The sequence below is a fragment of the Rhinolophus ferrumequinum genome, chromosome 8 (genome assembly GCF_004115265.2).
Source record: "Rhinolophus ferrumequinum isolate MPI-CBG mRhiFer1 chromosome 8, mRhiFer1_v1.p, whole genome shotgun sequence".
NCBI classification, from domain to species: Eukaryota; Metazoa; Chordata; class Mammalia; order Chiroptera; family Rhinolophidae; genus Rhinolophus; species Rhinolophus ferrumequinum.
This window is the reverse complement of record NC_046291.1, coordinates 22161473-22179516: the sequence shown is the minus strand read 5'-3', so window position 1 is coordinate 22179516 and position 18044 is coordinate 22161473. Positions and strand designations below refer to the sequence as shown.

At 33.0% G+C, this 18044-nt stretch overlaps 1 protein-coding gene across 1 annotated transcript in view; it reads right to left on the bottom strand.

Moving 5' to 3' along the window:
- The window catches only part of ERBB4 (erb-b2 receptor tyrosine kinase 4), a 1062086-nt gene that overhangs the window by 318722 nt on the left and 725320 nt on the right, over positions 1 to 18044 (bottom strand). The window contains 1 exon segment of the mRNA XM_033113116.1: positions 14435 to 14500. Coding sequence (XP_032969007.1) covers positions 14435 to 14500 — 66 coding nt within the window.

Below are 18044 nucleotides of genomic sequence, written 5' to 3'. Positions count from 1 at the left end.
GAACAGCAAAATAAGCCCAAAGAGAGTACAAGGAAGAAGATAATAAAGATCAGAGCAGAAATAAATGAAATAGAAACCAGAAAAACAATACAAAAGATCAATGAATCGAAGAGTTGGTTCTTAGAGAAGATAAACAAAATCGACAAACTTTAGCCAGACTCATTAAAAAAAAGAGAGAGGGGACCCCAATTAATAAAATCAGAACTGAAAGAGGAGAACTGACAACAGGCACCGCAGAACTACAAAAAATTTTAAGAAATTACTATAAGCAACTATATGCCAACAAATTTGACAATCTGGAAGATATGGACAATTTTCTAGTGATGTACAACCTTCCAAGGCTAACTCAAGAAGAAACAGAAAACCTGAATAGACTGATTATCACCAGGGAAATTGAATCAGTAATCAACAATCTCCCAACAAACAATAGCCTTGGACCAGATGGCTTTACAGGTGAGTTCTACAAAACGTTCAAAAAACAATTATCACCCATTCTCCTCAAGCTCTTACAAAAAACCCAGAAGGAGGGAAGGCTCCCAAACACTTTTTACGAAGCCACTATCACCCTGATCCCAAAATCAGACAAAGACACCACAAAAAAAGAAAACTACAGGCCAATATCTCTAATGAACATAGATGCAAAAATCCTCAACAAAATATTAGTGAACAGAATTCAGCAATACATTAAAAAGATCATACACCATGATCAAGTGGGATTCATCCCTGGTATGCAAGGGTGGTTCGATTTCTGCAAATCAATTAATGTGATACACCACATTAACAAAATGAAAAATAAAAATCACATGATCACATCAATAGATGCAGAAAAAGCATTTGATAAAATCCAGCAGCCTTTTATGATAAAAACCCTTAAGAAAGTGGGAACAGAGGGATCATATCTCAACATAATAAAGGGCATATATGATAAGCCCACAGCTAACATCATACTCAATGGGGAAAAGCTAAAACCATTCCCCTTAAGATTAGGAACAAGGCAAGGTTGCCCACTTTCTCCACTTCTATTCAACTTAGTGCTGGAAGTTCTAGCCACAGCAATCAGACAAGAAAAAGAAATAAAAGGCATCCAAATTGGTAAGCAGGAAGTAAAATTGTCATTATATGCAGATGACATGACACTATATATAGAGAACCCTAGAGACTCCACCAAGAAATTATTAGAGCTGATAGATGAATTTAGTAAAGTAGCAGGATACAAAATTAATATTCAGAAATCTGTTGCATTTGTATATGCCAATAATAAAACATCAGAAGGAGAAATTAAAAAGACAATCCCATTCACAATTGCTTCAAAGACTATAAAATACCTGGGAATAAATTTAACTAAAGAAGTAAAAGATCTGTACTCAGAAAATAATAAGACACTGAAGAAAGAAATGAAAGAAGATACAAATAGATGGAAACACATACCATGTTCATGGATAGGAAGAATTAATATAGTTCAAATGGCCATACTGCCTAAGGCAATATACATATTCAATGCAATTCCTATCAAACTACCAATGACGTTTTTCACGGAAATAGGACATATAATCCTAAAGTTTATATGGGACCATAAAAGACCCAGGATAGCCTCAGCAATCTTGAGAAATAAGAACAAAGTGGGAGGTATAACAATACCTGACATCAAATTATACTACAAGGCTACAGTAATCAAAACAGCATGGTACTGGCATAAAAACAGACACATAGATCAATGGAACAGAATAGAGAATCCAGAAATAAATCCATGCCTATATGGCCATTTATTCTATGACAACGGAAGCAAGAATGTACGGTGGAGCAAAGACAGTCCATTTAATAAATGGTGCTGGGAAACCTGGACAGACACATGCAAAAAAATGAAGCTGGACCACCTCTTTTGTATATGGAACACCATACACAAAAATATATTCGAAAAATATATACACAAATAAGTTCAAAATGGCTTAAAACTTAAATGTAAGATGTGAAACCATAAAATTCCTAGAAGAAAATATAGGAAGAAACTTCACAGACATTATCCGGAATAAGATTTTTACTGATATTTCCCCTTGCACAAGGGAAGTAAGAGAAAAAATAAACATGTGGGATTACATCAAACTAAAAAGTTTTTTCACAGCAAAGGAAACCATCAATAAAACAAAAAGGGATCCTACTGAATGGGAAAAGATATTTGCCAATGATATATCTTATAAGGGGTTAATATCACAAATTTATAAAAAACTCACTCAACTCAACTCCAAAAAAACAAACAACCCAAATGAAAAATGGGCAGAGGACATGAAGAGACATTTTTCTAAAAAGGACATAAAGATGGCAAACAGACATGAAAAAATGCTCAACCTCACTAACCATCAGAGAAATGCAACTGAAAACCACAATGAGATACCTCCTCACCCCGATCAAAATGGCTATCATCAATAAATCAACAAACAACAAGTGCTGGCGCAGATGTGGAGAAAAGGGAACCCTGGTGCACTGTTGGTGGGATTGCAGATTGGTACAGCCACTATGGAAAACAGTATGGAGGTATCTCAAAAATCTGAAAATGGAACTACCTTATGATCCAGCAATTCCACTCCTAGGTATCTGTCTGGAGAAATGCAAAACTCTAATTCAAAAAACTTTATGCACTCCTATGTTTATTGCAGCACTATACACAATAGCCAAGACATGGAAACAACCGAAATGCCCATTGGTAGATGACTGGATTAAGAAACGGTGGTACATTTATATAATGGAATATTACACAGCCATAAAGAAGAAAGAAATCTTACCATTTGCAACAACATGGATGGACCTAGAGAACATTATGTTAAGTGAAATAAGCCAGACAAAGAAAGACAAATACCATATGATTTCACTTACATGTGGAATCTAAAGAAAAGAATAAGTGAATGAACTAATCAGAAACAGTTTTGGAGACATAGAGGAAAAACTGAGGGTTGCTAGATGGGAGGGAGGGTGGGGATAAGGGGAAGGTCAGTGGATTAGAAAACAGTTAGTAACCACAAGATGGCCACGGGGTTTTGAAAATTAATTTGGGGAATGTAACCAATAATGTTGTAAAGATTTTGTAGGGTATCCGATGGACACTTGTCCCATTTGGGAGACCACCTCAGGGATGATGTAGATGCCTGATCACTGCACTGTACACCTGAAGCTGAAGCTGAACAATAATGAATGCCAACTATAATTATATATATATATATATATATATATATACTTGTGTGTGTATATCTGTATCTATATCTACATCTATATATATATATACATATATATATGTATATATATATATATATATATATTTACAAGAAGCAGAGTACAGCATTAGGAATAGAGACAGTGGAAATGTAATAGCTCTGTGTGATCAGAGGGATAGTGGATGGGGGTAGGGGGTTTCACACAGTGTGAGGGATATAAATGATAAATGTCTAAGTATTACTTTGTCTTGCACACCTGAATCTAATAAAAAAAAAAAAAGAGAGAGAGAGAGAGAGAAAAAAAACCACATATATCCTCTTACCACAGTAGTAACCAATGTCAATTTATGTTGGGCAAATTTTTTATTCTTTTAGTTTTTATTGAAACCTTTTGTTTTAAAAAATGCTATACTACACTATAATGTAGTTTAAATGATATTTTTCTTCTTTTTAAAATTTGTCTTTTAGGCCACATTTAAAAAGACCTTTATAATCCTATATTTCTTACCTATATTTTTCTAGTACTTTTGGTTATTCCATGCTTTGAAACTTTTATTCTTGAACACACCTATAGTCCATCTCATGTCTTTTAAACCTTTAATGTACAATTCATTTTATGTCTTTTCATTTCATGGTAGGCATCCAACTTTATTTTGTTCCATATTGTGAATGACTTGTTCCAAAACTATTTATTGAAAAATTATGCTTTTGCCAATTTTAAAAATGCTAACTTTATAAAAACTAAATTACTATATAGACTTCAGCCTCCATCTGGACTTTCTATTACATTCCATTGAGACAATTTCATTCTTAACTAATACCACAGTGTTTTAATAATTATTACTTTATAACATTTTAATACTTGATGGGGAAAATCCTTCCACATAGCTCTTTTTTCAAATATGTGGCTATTTTTTAAATGTATTGTCCATTAATATTTTAGACTACTTTTGTTCAGTTAAAAAATGTGTATTGAGTGAAGATTATTAAATGTATAGCTTAGTTTAGAAGAAAAAACCTTTTCATAGTATAAGTCTTCTCATCCTGGAATGTAATAATTCTCTATTCATTTAAATTTTCTGCTATGTTTTGTTAAAATACTATAGTGTTGTCTTTATTTTGAATTATCAGTAACTACTTATAAGTGTCAGAGTCTGTCTTTCTTTCTGTCTCTTTCTCTTGCCCCTGGGTTCTAATCAGTGAAATTAAATTCATCTTAAATACATACAATATCCTCTTTGTAGAAGAAAATAATCACTTTGGGTAAGAGTTACTAAAGTTCAAGAAATATTCAAATACAAAAAAACAAACAAAAACAAAAACAAAAAACCTGAAGGTATTCTTGTAGTCATGGTATTCTATCAGGTCCATTATAACAAAATTCATGGACAAAAGTACTTTAGATTAAACCAAAATAACCATCATCAGTGAGATAGTAATATGTAAAAATTATTTGGGGTCCATCTTTTATAACTTTACCATAAATTAATATAGTGACTATTTCTTTTAAAAATGTCCATGTTAAAGAAAATAAGTCAAATAATGTATACAATTTATATTGGTTTGAGAAATGGAATATATCTAATATTTAGGGAATTCACATTTATTCTAATATAACGGGTAAAAATATGGCTTGATGTAAGAGAAATTGACAAGTATCCAGTCATCACTTCTTTTCCTCCTCATCCCCATGACATTTAATTTTTCCTTTAACCTAACCAATTAAATCAATAAATATGTGATATATTTCAGATTAACGCAAGGCAGAACTCTAAGGAGGATGTTTTTGTCCAGGCTTACCTAATTCCCTAACCATGAGCGTGATATGTAAATACTTGCTTTTCCAAAAATGAAACCTAACACTTCTTTCCATTCCTATAGTTAACAGTGAATATTTATCAGAGGATGCTTTCATGTCAAATGTAGATATTTTTGAAATATTTTTTCTATAGTCAAGAGGGTAGAAGGGGTCAAATACATGGTGATGGAAGGAGAACAGACTCTGGGTGGTGAACACACAACGTGATATATAGATGATGTATTTCAGAATGGTACACTTGAAATTTATATAATTTTACTAAGCAATGTCACCCCAATAAATTTTTTTAAAAGATAGTTACTCTAACATTAGTCAACTTTTTTGCTGCAAAGATATAAATTATTCAGAATAAATTGTAGTTACTACCAAAATAACAAAATTCTTCTAATGGTAACAATTCCAGATATGTCTGACTATTTTTCTCAATGCCCTCTCAATAATCCTTCAAATGTGCTATATTCACTTTCTGCTCTCACTGATTAGATAACTTTCTTGCACCAAACCCCACAGTTTGCATTCCTATATTGTAAGTGCCTGACATTAAGCTTTGATAGCCGAGGCCTTCATTTCAAAGATATCTACCACCAATAAACATATTGTCAGCTATATGACATATTACTAGTAAAAGACCTAGATAAGAAACCAGGACACCTCTTCCCGTGAAGTCCCCCTTTTAGAAAGCCTTGAGGAACCTAGGTAACTGACCTTTTAAGTGACCTCACTTTTCCATTCCCGCAAACTAATTCCTACTCTTATCTTTTAAATTTGCCAATAAAGAATGAACCTGTGAAACTCTAGGCACCCCACCCTCTACTCCAATGAAAGCAAAGATCCATGTCCTCTCCTCTCTCCCTCTCCCTCTCCCTCTCCCTCTCCCTCTCCTTCTCTCTCTCTCTCTCCTGCCCCCCATGACCTCTTTGTGTGGCCATCAGGCCTACCATGTACCCTCCAGGACCTGAAAATAATAAACTTTGTACTATTAAAGTTCCCTAATAGTTGTTGCTGAGGTGTATTTTGCAATCATTAGGACCAGAAAGGCTGGTCCAGCCACAATGTTGGCTCTGGTCCTGAAAACATCTGTGGGGGCTCACCACAAGTTGTATGGGCTCAGGTGAATGAGTCACTCCTAGTGAAGAACACGGTCATCGATAGGCTGATACTGACGTAGAACAATCTACCCAAACTATTTGTATCTATACGTCTATGTCTATTCTGTGTCATCTACAGCTAATCACTGCATGCACACGCAGGTACACAGAAGCAAATATCCTAACCATGCAAGGACGCATTTTTATTGTGTAGATGAGGAAACTTGAGAAAACTGAAGTCCTTGAAATTGAGTTAGTTTAGAGCTAGGATTACAGCTGTAGGCTCCTGATGCCCCCAGCTCTGTACGTTTTTAGACCTTTTCAAATATCGCTCATCTTTGTCTCCTACCTAGAGTATTTCAGAGGACAGGTACAACTTCCTATACTTCCTTTATACCCCTTGAATCTTTAGCATGGCATTAAGCAATATCTCCTGAGTCACATTAGACTGCATTTTTGTAGAGCATTTCAAATAACTGTATCTACTGTAGTGAAAATGGAAAACTTCCTGTTCTTTTATATTTTTAAGAAAGGTCATCAAATTACAACGACTATTATCCACTGATAGCAAAATGAGCATCATAGTAGGGGAGATTTTTCTCTCCTTTTCTGTAAGTAAAGTATCGGGGCACTTTTTGAAATGTTTCCGAAGGGTATACTTTTAGAAATGTGTACACACAATCAGTCTATAGGAGTGTTTCCCTTCATTTTACAATATCTACAAAAATTACAAATTCAAAAAAAGAAAAACAGGAAATAACTGAAGTCAATAAGAAGGCTTATGGACATACAAAGTTATTAGTAAAATACAAGAATTTAATTAAAGATGCTGGTTTTTAACAAAGGGTACCTGTTTATCCTGATTGATTGAGCCTGCTGGCTCAGCTTTCTCTTTTCCCCATTTGATCCCCCTTGGTTTTTCTCTGCTTTAATTGGATATTTACCACCCATAGGCACCTTTTTTTTAAAACAACATTTGTTCCACAAAGATTGTAAATACAATTATACTTTAGACCAATTTTATGTGTATGCATGTATGAGAATGTAATTATTTTACTCTTTCAAAATGCGTCATCTTGGTTTTACAATCTATAAAAAGCTTTTGGAAATTTCATGGAAAATAGCAAGATTTACTTTTGAGTTGCTGCATTTTACTGCTGAAATTTTGAACCAAAATACATAGTTATTTTCTTAGATTTTAATACGCTATTAAAGAAGTTCCAGATACATTTTAGAACACATAAGAGAATACATATACACATATATATTTCTAAAGTTTGCCCTAGAAGTGAATACAATCCATAATCCAGGCCAAGGTTTTTGTTGTGTTGTTTGTTTTTTTCTTATTATTAAACAGAAAGTTTTAATATATTGCAACTACTGAAAATATTTTTTTTGTGCATCAATATAATAAATTACTAAGGAAAATGATAAATAATTTCTAATTCTTTCTAGCATGTTCTATGTCTGTATAGAAACAATAAGTGACATAAAATGCTATTTGGGATTTGGGGATAAGTTTGTACTTTGTCAATATTGTAATAACCTCCATTCACAATTATCCACTACAGAAAAAAAAATATAGTGTTTATATTAATTTCAATGTTATTCTATTTTTAATTTAAAAATATTGAGATAATATAGGTAGGAAGAATACTGTAGAAGTAAGCATGAATTTGCCTACAAGTTTTTCTTTGGCTAAAATAAAGCTTTAGCTTTAATTAATTTAATAGACATTTCAATGGTCAGAATATATATCTGTTCACTCCAGTAGTTGAAACTTGCATTTACTCATTAATTTTGTGCTGTGATATTTCCGTTTGGAAGACATTTTTTTTTTAAAACCTATTGTCAAATGACTTACATTTTTCAATTAGTTTCCAAGCAAGAAATGTCATATGTAAAGCAACTTAGAAGACTGAAGAATATATTGAGTGGCGATCATCCGAAAAAAATTTAGTTACTTAACCAGCAGTTAAAGACACTTATAACTACTTTAATGCAAATAGTATTTAAAGATCAGGGGAATCAAACTTTAATATTTTGATCTACTCTCCCTCTCCAAAAACATGAAATATCTAACTGAGATGACACCAGGTCTCGGAGGATGAAAGGAATTTGTAAAATGAAATATCCACCCTGTTTAAAATAGGAGGCTGGAGAGAGCTAGTCTGATACTGCGCTGCTCAAAGATAAAGAAGGACATGAATTATCTTTATTAAATGAGATAAGTGCCCTTCATAAATCTTGCAGGGACAGAGATAATTTTGTTCTTTTAATCATTGTTATTTATTTCTTAAACCTTAGTCTCTCTCACACCAAAACCTCTGGAGCTCAGTCAGACCTCAGGACTCAGTTCTTAGAACTAGAGTTGTCATTCTTACTACTAAGCCTGATACATAATATTCTATAAGCTTCAGACTTTACATAGCAGATAAGTTTGTCTCCCCTGACATGACTACATTAATCCGCCGAATCAATTTCCTTAAGCTGTGTTGTGGAGCAACACGGCCACGATTTAACTGAGCTTAAAAGTACTTTCAAGTTTGAGTCACTGCTTCACATGTAAGGCAGCTCACAGGGTCCCTTCGTAAGTTCTATGCTGCCCTATTGTGACTATGTGACAAATGTTCCTGTTGGGTTAACAGAGTCATAATGCTGCAACATCAAAAAGAATTTAGGGCAAATGCATTCAAATTGCTTTAGAAAATCATAATCATGAGTAAAACAGTAAGAATGGAACACTTGACTAGCTTCTACTAGCGCAATTTATTTAAATATATATATATGTTATCTAAGGTTTTCCCTTTAGGAATTTGTTTAGAAAAACGCTTTACATTTTAGAAAAAATTTTTTAAATAATTGTTGGTTCTGCAGTTTATAGTCTGAACATTATAGAAGAACAATGACACAGGTAAATTATTCAAAATGCAATCAAAGCTAACTATAGCACCTAAACCAGTACACAAATAAAGTCACAGAATGTTACTAAATTTAACTAAAAATTTACAAAATTTTATTACTGTGTCTATAGGAATGCATAATAAATTGTTGTCCACTGTAAGCTGTCAATTTATTTACATTCTCCTTCCATTTCATTAAATCTATTAAAAACCGAAATGAAACAAACAAAAACTCTGTCATTTCTTGCTTTTAAAACCTTTGCCACTTGCAGACCTTCCCTTTTTGTGCATCGTTACCAGCATTTTTGCTTTCCCATACCTCTATTCAGAGATGTTTTCTCTCTGATCACCAATCTTTGCCTCATTTCACCCTTACAAGTCATTCATTACCATGGGCTTGTTCTCCCAGAACCTGAATCATATCTCTCTACTCTCATTTGTCACCATTTAGTGACACTAAGAATAATACCTGGCACATTTGCTGTTTTAGGAAGAGATACCGGTGGGAAGATCCTAGCATTGACATGACGTGGTGAATGAGACATATTCTTAATGTCAGTTTCCTTAGCTTAGGTGTGGGGTTTTTAAATACTTTTACCTTTCTTCCCTAATGTATGGAAAGTCCCCCAAAATAATTACCAATAAAACATAATATGTGGCAAATCATGACGTTGAATTCTTCTAGAAAAGTCAGCACTAATGTGAATTTATTTGTCAGAAGGAAAGAAATCATTTGTAAACAATAGAAGACTATGTCATTCAGATCCTAAAACATACTTTTGTGAAGTCAATTAACAAAAGCAAAATATTTTCCAAAATTTGCACAATCTATGTTTTCTAATTTTTAAAAAAGATCAGTCAGGGTTCAACGATATGCACATTTCAAGTGGGCCTAAGGATAAGTAGTTTATTTTAACTAATAAAAGGACCACAAGAAATCTAAAGGAAGCCTGGAAATTTTTACATTAAAAATAGTTTTTGATGATGTATGCTACATCTCTATGGTATCTCTGGAGGTTTAATATCGCCACGGAATCTCTCATGAGGTCTTCTAATTCTCAAAAACAAAAAAACAAACAAACAAACAAACAAACAAAAAAACCCGAAACAAAACAAAATAAAAAACTCCAAAAATCCCCACAAAAACAAACGAAAAAAAACATATTTCTGAAATTCAAGTCTTAAAATAAGTACATACATCTCCAAGTAGTTTCAAAATATATTTTGCCTCAGGATGTTGAGCTGTTTAAATATGGATAAGTCATTTCCCTTTCAAGTAGCTTAAACAAGGAGAGAGAAAATAGAAGTGAATGTCAAGAGCTACCATCCTCCACTTCAGAAACCTCCGCTTCACTCCAGGGTTTTCACTTTTTTTATTCTTCAGCCATCCATGTCAGGACCTTTCACAATGTAGAACTGGTCTACAAGAGTTCGGCTTCTATATCCATTCATTTAGATTTAAGATGGATTAAGTTTTCTAATAGTGTGTCCTTGAGTTTATTATAATATTAGCTATTCTTTATTAGGTTCTTAGTATATGACAACAGTATTTAAGCATTTTGGCTACATTACTGTACTGATTTCCATTCCAAAAGAGCAACCTTCTGAAGTAAGTGTAATTATCTCCATTTTATAGATATCATAACTGAGACTTAGAGAGATTATAGTACAGCCCAGTAGGCTAAACTATAAAATGTGGAATACCGAAAATGGTGTTATCTACAGATTCAGGACACTTAGGACACCCAGGTATCAGCTGTGTAAATTTAACAAGTCCCTGAATCATTTTCTCAGTTTATAGTTCCCGAATTGTAAAATGAGATTAATGATAACTGAACTCTTTAACTCACGGGAATATTGTGAACATAAATTCTTAAATGGAAATATTAGAAACGATAAAGATCTATGCAAATAAATACTATTCTATAATTTGGACTTACACATATCAATTACATGTAAATGTGTTGAATTTAAATTTGATACACTCTGTGGAGTAGGCACAGTGACCATTAAGGCTATTTTAGGTTATTATAGTAAACTTCATTTGTATGCATAAAAAATTAAGTGAATCAAATGACTTCTTGGCTGATGATTTGATACATGAGTTATGGCTTGATGATATTTTTTAGTCAAGGTTCCCTCTCATCCTCACTTGGTGGCAAGTAACAAAATTAATTTCAGTGTATTAGAAGAACATTGTGTTTCTTAAGACGCCTAAGAAGAGAAGTGCATCTGGACTTCCTGACGGCCAAAAACCAGGAGATACACACTGTCAAAAAATGTTAACTCTTTCTCTTTCTCTCTGATTGCCCTTAGCCTCTGTATGGGTGATTTATTATTCTGTGTCATTGAGGACTGGCTATTTCTGCTTCTCATTAACACATATAGTTCAAAATGGAATCCTCTACTAAGCTTAATCTCTCTTCAAGTTCAAGTTTCTAAGGTAGTATTACCAGCATCTCTGGATCCCACGTCCGAATTCTCTACGGACAGAATCTGGTTGGCCTAGCCCGGGTCAATATATACTCTTCTTACAGGATATCTTAACCTTCAGTACTACTAACATTTTATGCTGAATAATTATTCTTTGTTTGGTGAGGGTGAGTGATACTCTTCTATGCCTTATAGGATGCTATTAAAACATTGCCCACAAATATTGTAGTGAAGGCACTTATTTCACATAGTAGACTAATCTTTAGAATCCTGCTTAAAACTCTTGTCAAAACATCGCTGCCTTAAAACATTGTTTCTATTAAATAAGTTAATTTAAGTCTGCACTGAGATACTATATTTCATCTAACCATTTATCAAAGATCCAAAGCTTTTCACAGACAAGAAAAATCTAAAGGAGTTCATTACCACCAGACCAATATTATAAGATATGTTAAAGGGATTTCTTTAATAATAATAATAATAATAATAATAATAATAATAATAATAATAATATGGCAATAACTACGTATCCATCAAAAATCACTTTAAATGTAAATGGATTAAATGCTCCAAACAAAAGATACAGGGTGGTTGACTAGATCAGTAAATGAGACCCTTAGATTTGCTGTCTACAAGAGATTCACTTCAAATTGAAAGATACACACAGACTGAAACTAAAGGGATAGAAAAAAAATTTTCATGAAACGAAAATGATTATAAAAAGCTATGATGGCAATACTTATACATGACAAAATAGACTTTAAAACAAAGGCTATACCAAGAGAGAAAGAAAGTCCAACTATTTCCACTTCCCAGTATTTATCCAAAGAAACCCAAAACACTAATTCAAAGAGACATACATACATTCATATATTCATCACAGCACTATTTACAATCGCCAAGATATGCAAGCAACGTAAGTGTCCATCCATAGATGAATGGATAAAGAATCGGTACATATATACAGTGGAATATTACTCAGTCATAAAAAATAATAACATCTACATTATTAGATGATATCTACAACGTACATGGACCTGCTCAATACTCTAGTCAAGGGTATTATGCTAAACAAAATAAGTCAGAGAAAGATAAATATTATATGATATCACTTATATGTAGAATCTAAAAAGCAAAATAAATGAACGAACAAAATAAACTTATAGTACAGAGAGCATTTTGATGCTTGCCAGATGGGAGAGGAGTTGGAGTGATGGGTGAAAAAGGGGAATGGATTAAGAAATACAAATTGATAGTTACAAAAGAGTCATGGGGCTGTATAGTCAATATTATTGTAATAACTATGTATGGTATTAGATGGGTACTAGATTTATTAGTGTGATCACTTTGTAAGTTAGATAATTATCTAACCTCTATGTTGTACACCTGAAAGTGATATAGTATTGTATGTCAACTGTAATTGAAAAAAAAAATTAGAAAAGGGAAAATCCCCAAACACTAAAAAAGAAAAGAAGAAGAAAAAAAGCCCATGTTTGATAATTCATTGCTTGGCCCAGAGGAATCAGGAAACCAGCACTAACACACACTGCTTCAGGCCGAGGAAATTGTTACAACCTTTATGGAAAACAAGATCTCCACATTGGTGATCTCTATCAAATTGTATATACAGGTTCCCTTTACCTTGTAAATACCACTTCTATGAATTAATACCACAAATAGATCCATGCATATATGCATGGAGTGAAAAAACATCAAGGTGCATTATAGCATGAAAAGCATGCTAACATTGGAGTGAAAAATGGGCAGGGACACATACATATTTCCTATGTATATACGTAAATTGTCTCTGGAAGAATATACAAAAGTAGCCAATAACATTTTTGTCTATGCTGGCTGAAGGACAGACTTGGGACACAAATTGGGAGAACACTTTTACTTTATACTCTATTATATTTTATGAATATTGAACAAAAGAATTTCCATGAAATTAAAAAATAAATTTAAGAAATCATTCACCATTGAGAATATATTTTTTCTTATACCTGTTTTTCTTAGGTGGCTCATGATAAGGTAATTATTTTTGTATTTTATATTGAAACAGAACTAACCAACATCATAAACTGAGACAAATTAGACATAACTAAACTTTCATCCAACAGTATAACAAATTTCTACAATATTTAATATTTGTAAGTTCAAAATTTTAATATTTTATACGCCTTCTATGCTAAAACAGGGATATTTTTCAAATAGCCACCACTGTTTTGCATATATTATTTCAGCCTTTGTTACTGCAGCAGGAAGAAAAATCTTTACCGTTTATATAGAGTTTTTTGTTTTTCTAGAAACCATTTTTAAAGAAACCATTTATCCCTAAGAATAGTGAAAGTTCATTGCTGATTTAAGAATCATATGACTTTAAATATGCTGAAAAAATTAGATATTTGTCTTTATATTTGGTACACTTGGTTTTTAAAATTCTAGCAATGATGATACGTAATACTTTAACTAATGACTAATACAAGAAACATACATTAAGGACAAGATTACGTTGCTATTTAATAGTGACTCTATATCCATAATTCACATTGTTTATAGCTCTGGGCCTAGGTTAGAATGGGTACACAGAACCCTTTCCCTTTCTTTTTCTAATAAATGAATGGTGATGTAACTATTTGGGAAAAGCAATGAGATATTCAGTTAACCTGAAACCGAGTTATTATTTTGTACACACTTGGATTTCCTACTTCCTCTGATGTACAGACTCTGAAGTCCTAGTTAATATCAACACTATCTGTGTTGTTGCTGTCATTAACCTAAAACCACAAAGAAATATAAGGAACAATCATATACTATGTTTTATTTAAACAAAATGAAATTAAGCAGTTTACTTAAAATGAAGCAAATCGACCACAAGGAGGCAAAAGTTCATTTTCATGTTTTTGATCACCAGAAGTTAGAAAATCATCAATTATTAAAGTTGTTTTACCATTTCAAGCCTATTCTTTCTAAGTGTTGAACACTTACAAGTCTGGCAGTGATTTTCTGTGGGTCCCCAGCATCGACCAGTACAGGACTTATGGCAACGTCCACCTGTAGAAGATGAAAAAACACACACACGTTATAATCTTTCGCTCTCTGACTATGAGTAACTCCTTAAAGAAAATATTCTAGCTCCTTTATAAGGATTTTTATGTCATACTAGAGTTGAAACACAGCTCATAAAGTGCCTGCATAAGTAACAAAACCTGAATGCCAAATACAATTTCATATTCAAAATCTAATCATTTTATAAGAAAGGGAAATCAATGATTTGTGTATTTTACCAGTTAGTACGAAGTAAATAGTTACATGAAATAAATTTCACTTTGACTATTAAAGACTTTTATTCTTATGATCTATTCTCTAACATAAGTTCTAAAGTTCATGGCTTAGGAAATAAAATCAATAGTTAAGAAGTTGATGTCTGTGAAAATTAATTTTTACTCCAAAAGATGCATTAGAGCCGATTGTCCAGCTAGATCTTACTTTCAGGAAAACATAGTGTAACACTTAGGCTCAATTCTAATCACCTTCTTAAAAGTGTCAAGATCCTTGCCATAACATGCTATATTTAAAGCAAATCTGTTTGTGAGGCACTGCTGCTGACATCACTAGCGTATAATATCCTGTCACCCCGCCATCTGTTTGTTTAGATCTAAACACATTACAACCACATAATGCAAGCTCATTCTAGCTGACAGGAAAAGGACTCCATCTGGCTGAACAATATAACTTTAATCAGTGATAATGATAATTATTATTAAAAACCTACTGGAGTTCTTTTTTACGAAGCTAATAAATCGAAATTGATTTATACCAGAGGAAATTAGAAAGGACCGTGAAATAAAATGAGAATCAGTAAAAACTTTTTTTGAGTACAAACTTGTTATGAGAAAGTAGCTAATGTTAATGTATTTCTTCAACTGTGTTAAAAATCTATTAAATCGACCCATTAAGTGGCTTAACTAAAACTATCTGAGGCAGAGGATGATTCACCGCTTAATCTATGACTTTTCTAATTGTGTTTTGGGTTAATAATATATATATATATATATATATATATATAATTATATTATATAATATAATTATATAATATAATTATATATATATATATATATATATATATAATAACATATATATATATATATGTTATTCATTGTGGCCAGAGTACTATCTGTAGCTGGAGGGGAAGCTTACTAATATTAGATATTTCAATTATCTTGAAGCTCCCATTTTATTGGATATTTTTTACCTTCTTATATTTGAAGCTCGATTTACTACCCCAAAACCGACTCCCAGATACAAACTAAAAAGGAATATTACTATAAACTTTGAACTGTGTTTATGATTCTTGACAAAGAGTCATGGCATGGCCCACCTAGTTGGTAACAAGTGATAAAGTGCCACCACCCTGCCACACACACACACACAAACACACACACTTTTAAATAATTTAGTCTTGACTGTCTATATGTCATTATGAGATTTTACTTAGTAGTTTCCATTTTTTCGTCATATTTAAACAGAAATACCTATGACTGCTATAAAAGGAACCGAACAATGGTGTCTCTTCTATGATTTTACTGTCTGATATGCCCTCAACTCCTTTGGGAAACCAAGAGGAGATGATCACTTTTCAGAATTCCACGACCCCAACTGGAAGTGCTGGAAGACTGTGAACTCTATGTGGTGCCATACATAGTTGCTGGCTCTCCCCTGCCCTTCATCACCGCTTTCTCTCTAGAGCCTTGACCCTTTTCGAATCTGTCCAAGCGTTCGCTTCGGCTTTCGTCTCCAAAACTGGGATACGTGGCACTTGCATTAACACTATTTCCACTGAGTTGTTGCAATTAAGTAAATATCAAAATGTCTGACCAAAATCTCTAACTGGAGATATTTCTGAATTAATGTATTTGCCACACTTTTATGCCAGCAATCTTGGACAGATTCTTGTAGACAATTGGGTAGTGTGGTTCTATGGACTGCTATGTTAATATGTTTTAAAATCTTTATTTAGCTTTTAGTTCTCAGCATCTCAGCTGTACAAAATGTCAAAAGACGAGAAGGTGGATAAATGGCTTCCTTAGGAATTATCTATCTAGAATAGGAAAACAAATTATATATATATGCAAATGTTTTTCCTACCTTCCTCCCATCCATTTATCTATAGGTGTTTCTTGAGTACCATCTGCATTTGTGTATTCATAACAATGTTAAGTATCGGAGTTAGGCTGAAACCTACATGGTGACTACTCTAATAGAGTTTCCAATGAATTCAGCATTATTTTGAAGGGAAAAGGTTTTGACTGCTCTGTACCTAATGTTTACCCTCTGTGTGTTTAAGGAAAGAAGCCAATAAATCTGAATTTTTAACAGTCTCCTAGCTCAGGAAAGAAGAGTTGGACAAAGCCAGGTTGAGCTGGAACATTGCCAATGTAATGCCTGGTGGATAGGAAGTTCACTACATTCGTTACACAATGATTTATCTACGTGACATCTAAAACGAAATCAGCTCAGAACATTTCAGTGGAGAGGATAATAATGACCTCTGGAGGGTTCCTTGTTTATCTCCTAATAGAAAGAGAAATACTTCAACTATGGCCCAATATCTTACTGAGAACTTTCTTTCTGTTCTCTATTCTCAGATACACACTACTTAAGGAGACCTGATTTCAGGAGGGAAAGAGACCATATATGTCACTAATATTTTAGTGTGGACTCATTTTATAAACTACTTCTCTAGTTGTACATTTTAAAATGAAGACAGCAAAAGACCAGCCTATGGAAATGGCAGAAATGTTTTAGGGAACTGAGACTTTCTTTGCCAGGGCTTTCCAAATCTGCCTATTTCCAAGTCTCAATCGGCTTTATGATTCTTTTTATCCTTTATTGCAATAATGCTTTTACAACTATGTAAGAAAATACTCAACTTAAAAATAAGAATCTGACATTTTCATTTAGTTTGGTGTTAGCATAATTATTTAAATTAATAATTCCACCTCCTATATGTCTGATTCAATTGAAGATATGAAACATGCAATAAAAATTGTAACAAAAATATATATGTAACTTTAGCAACTATTTAAATCTTTTAAAATAAGTGATATTTTATTGCACATCAGCATTATTTTGCTTCACAGGCAATCACTTCTGCTTTGACAATGCATTATTCATCGTGGAAGTCCACAAATACAACCAAGTTCATCTTTTATGCTTGTCCAGCAGATGTTACTAAAAATGTAGCTTTTGCATTCCTTTTTTAGGAACTAGAGTCCCTGAGCCACTTTGATATTTTTAAGAGTCATAAATTCATGCTAGAAGTTTTGCTTGTTTGTGGAACTGTCTGACAGCAGAGATGGGATTTAACATGAACCTCTGGACTACTTTATGCAAGTAATATGCCCGGACAGTTGAAGAGTTACAAAATATGAAGTCACTGGTGACCATAAAAGATTATACCTCACACTGCCTCTAGCTAAAGACAATGCAGTTACATTTCTGGATTCTGCTTTCAGTCCCTTTAAACTATGGAAGTCTCATCCTCTTAAAACTACTTTTGCTGAGGAAAGAGCGAGAGTAATAATATCTTTTTTAT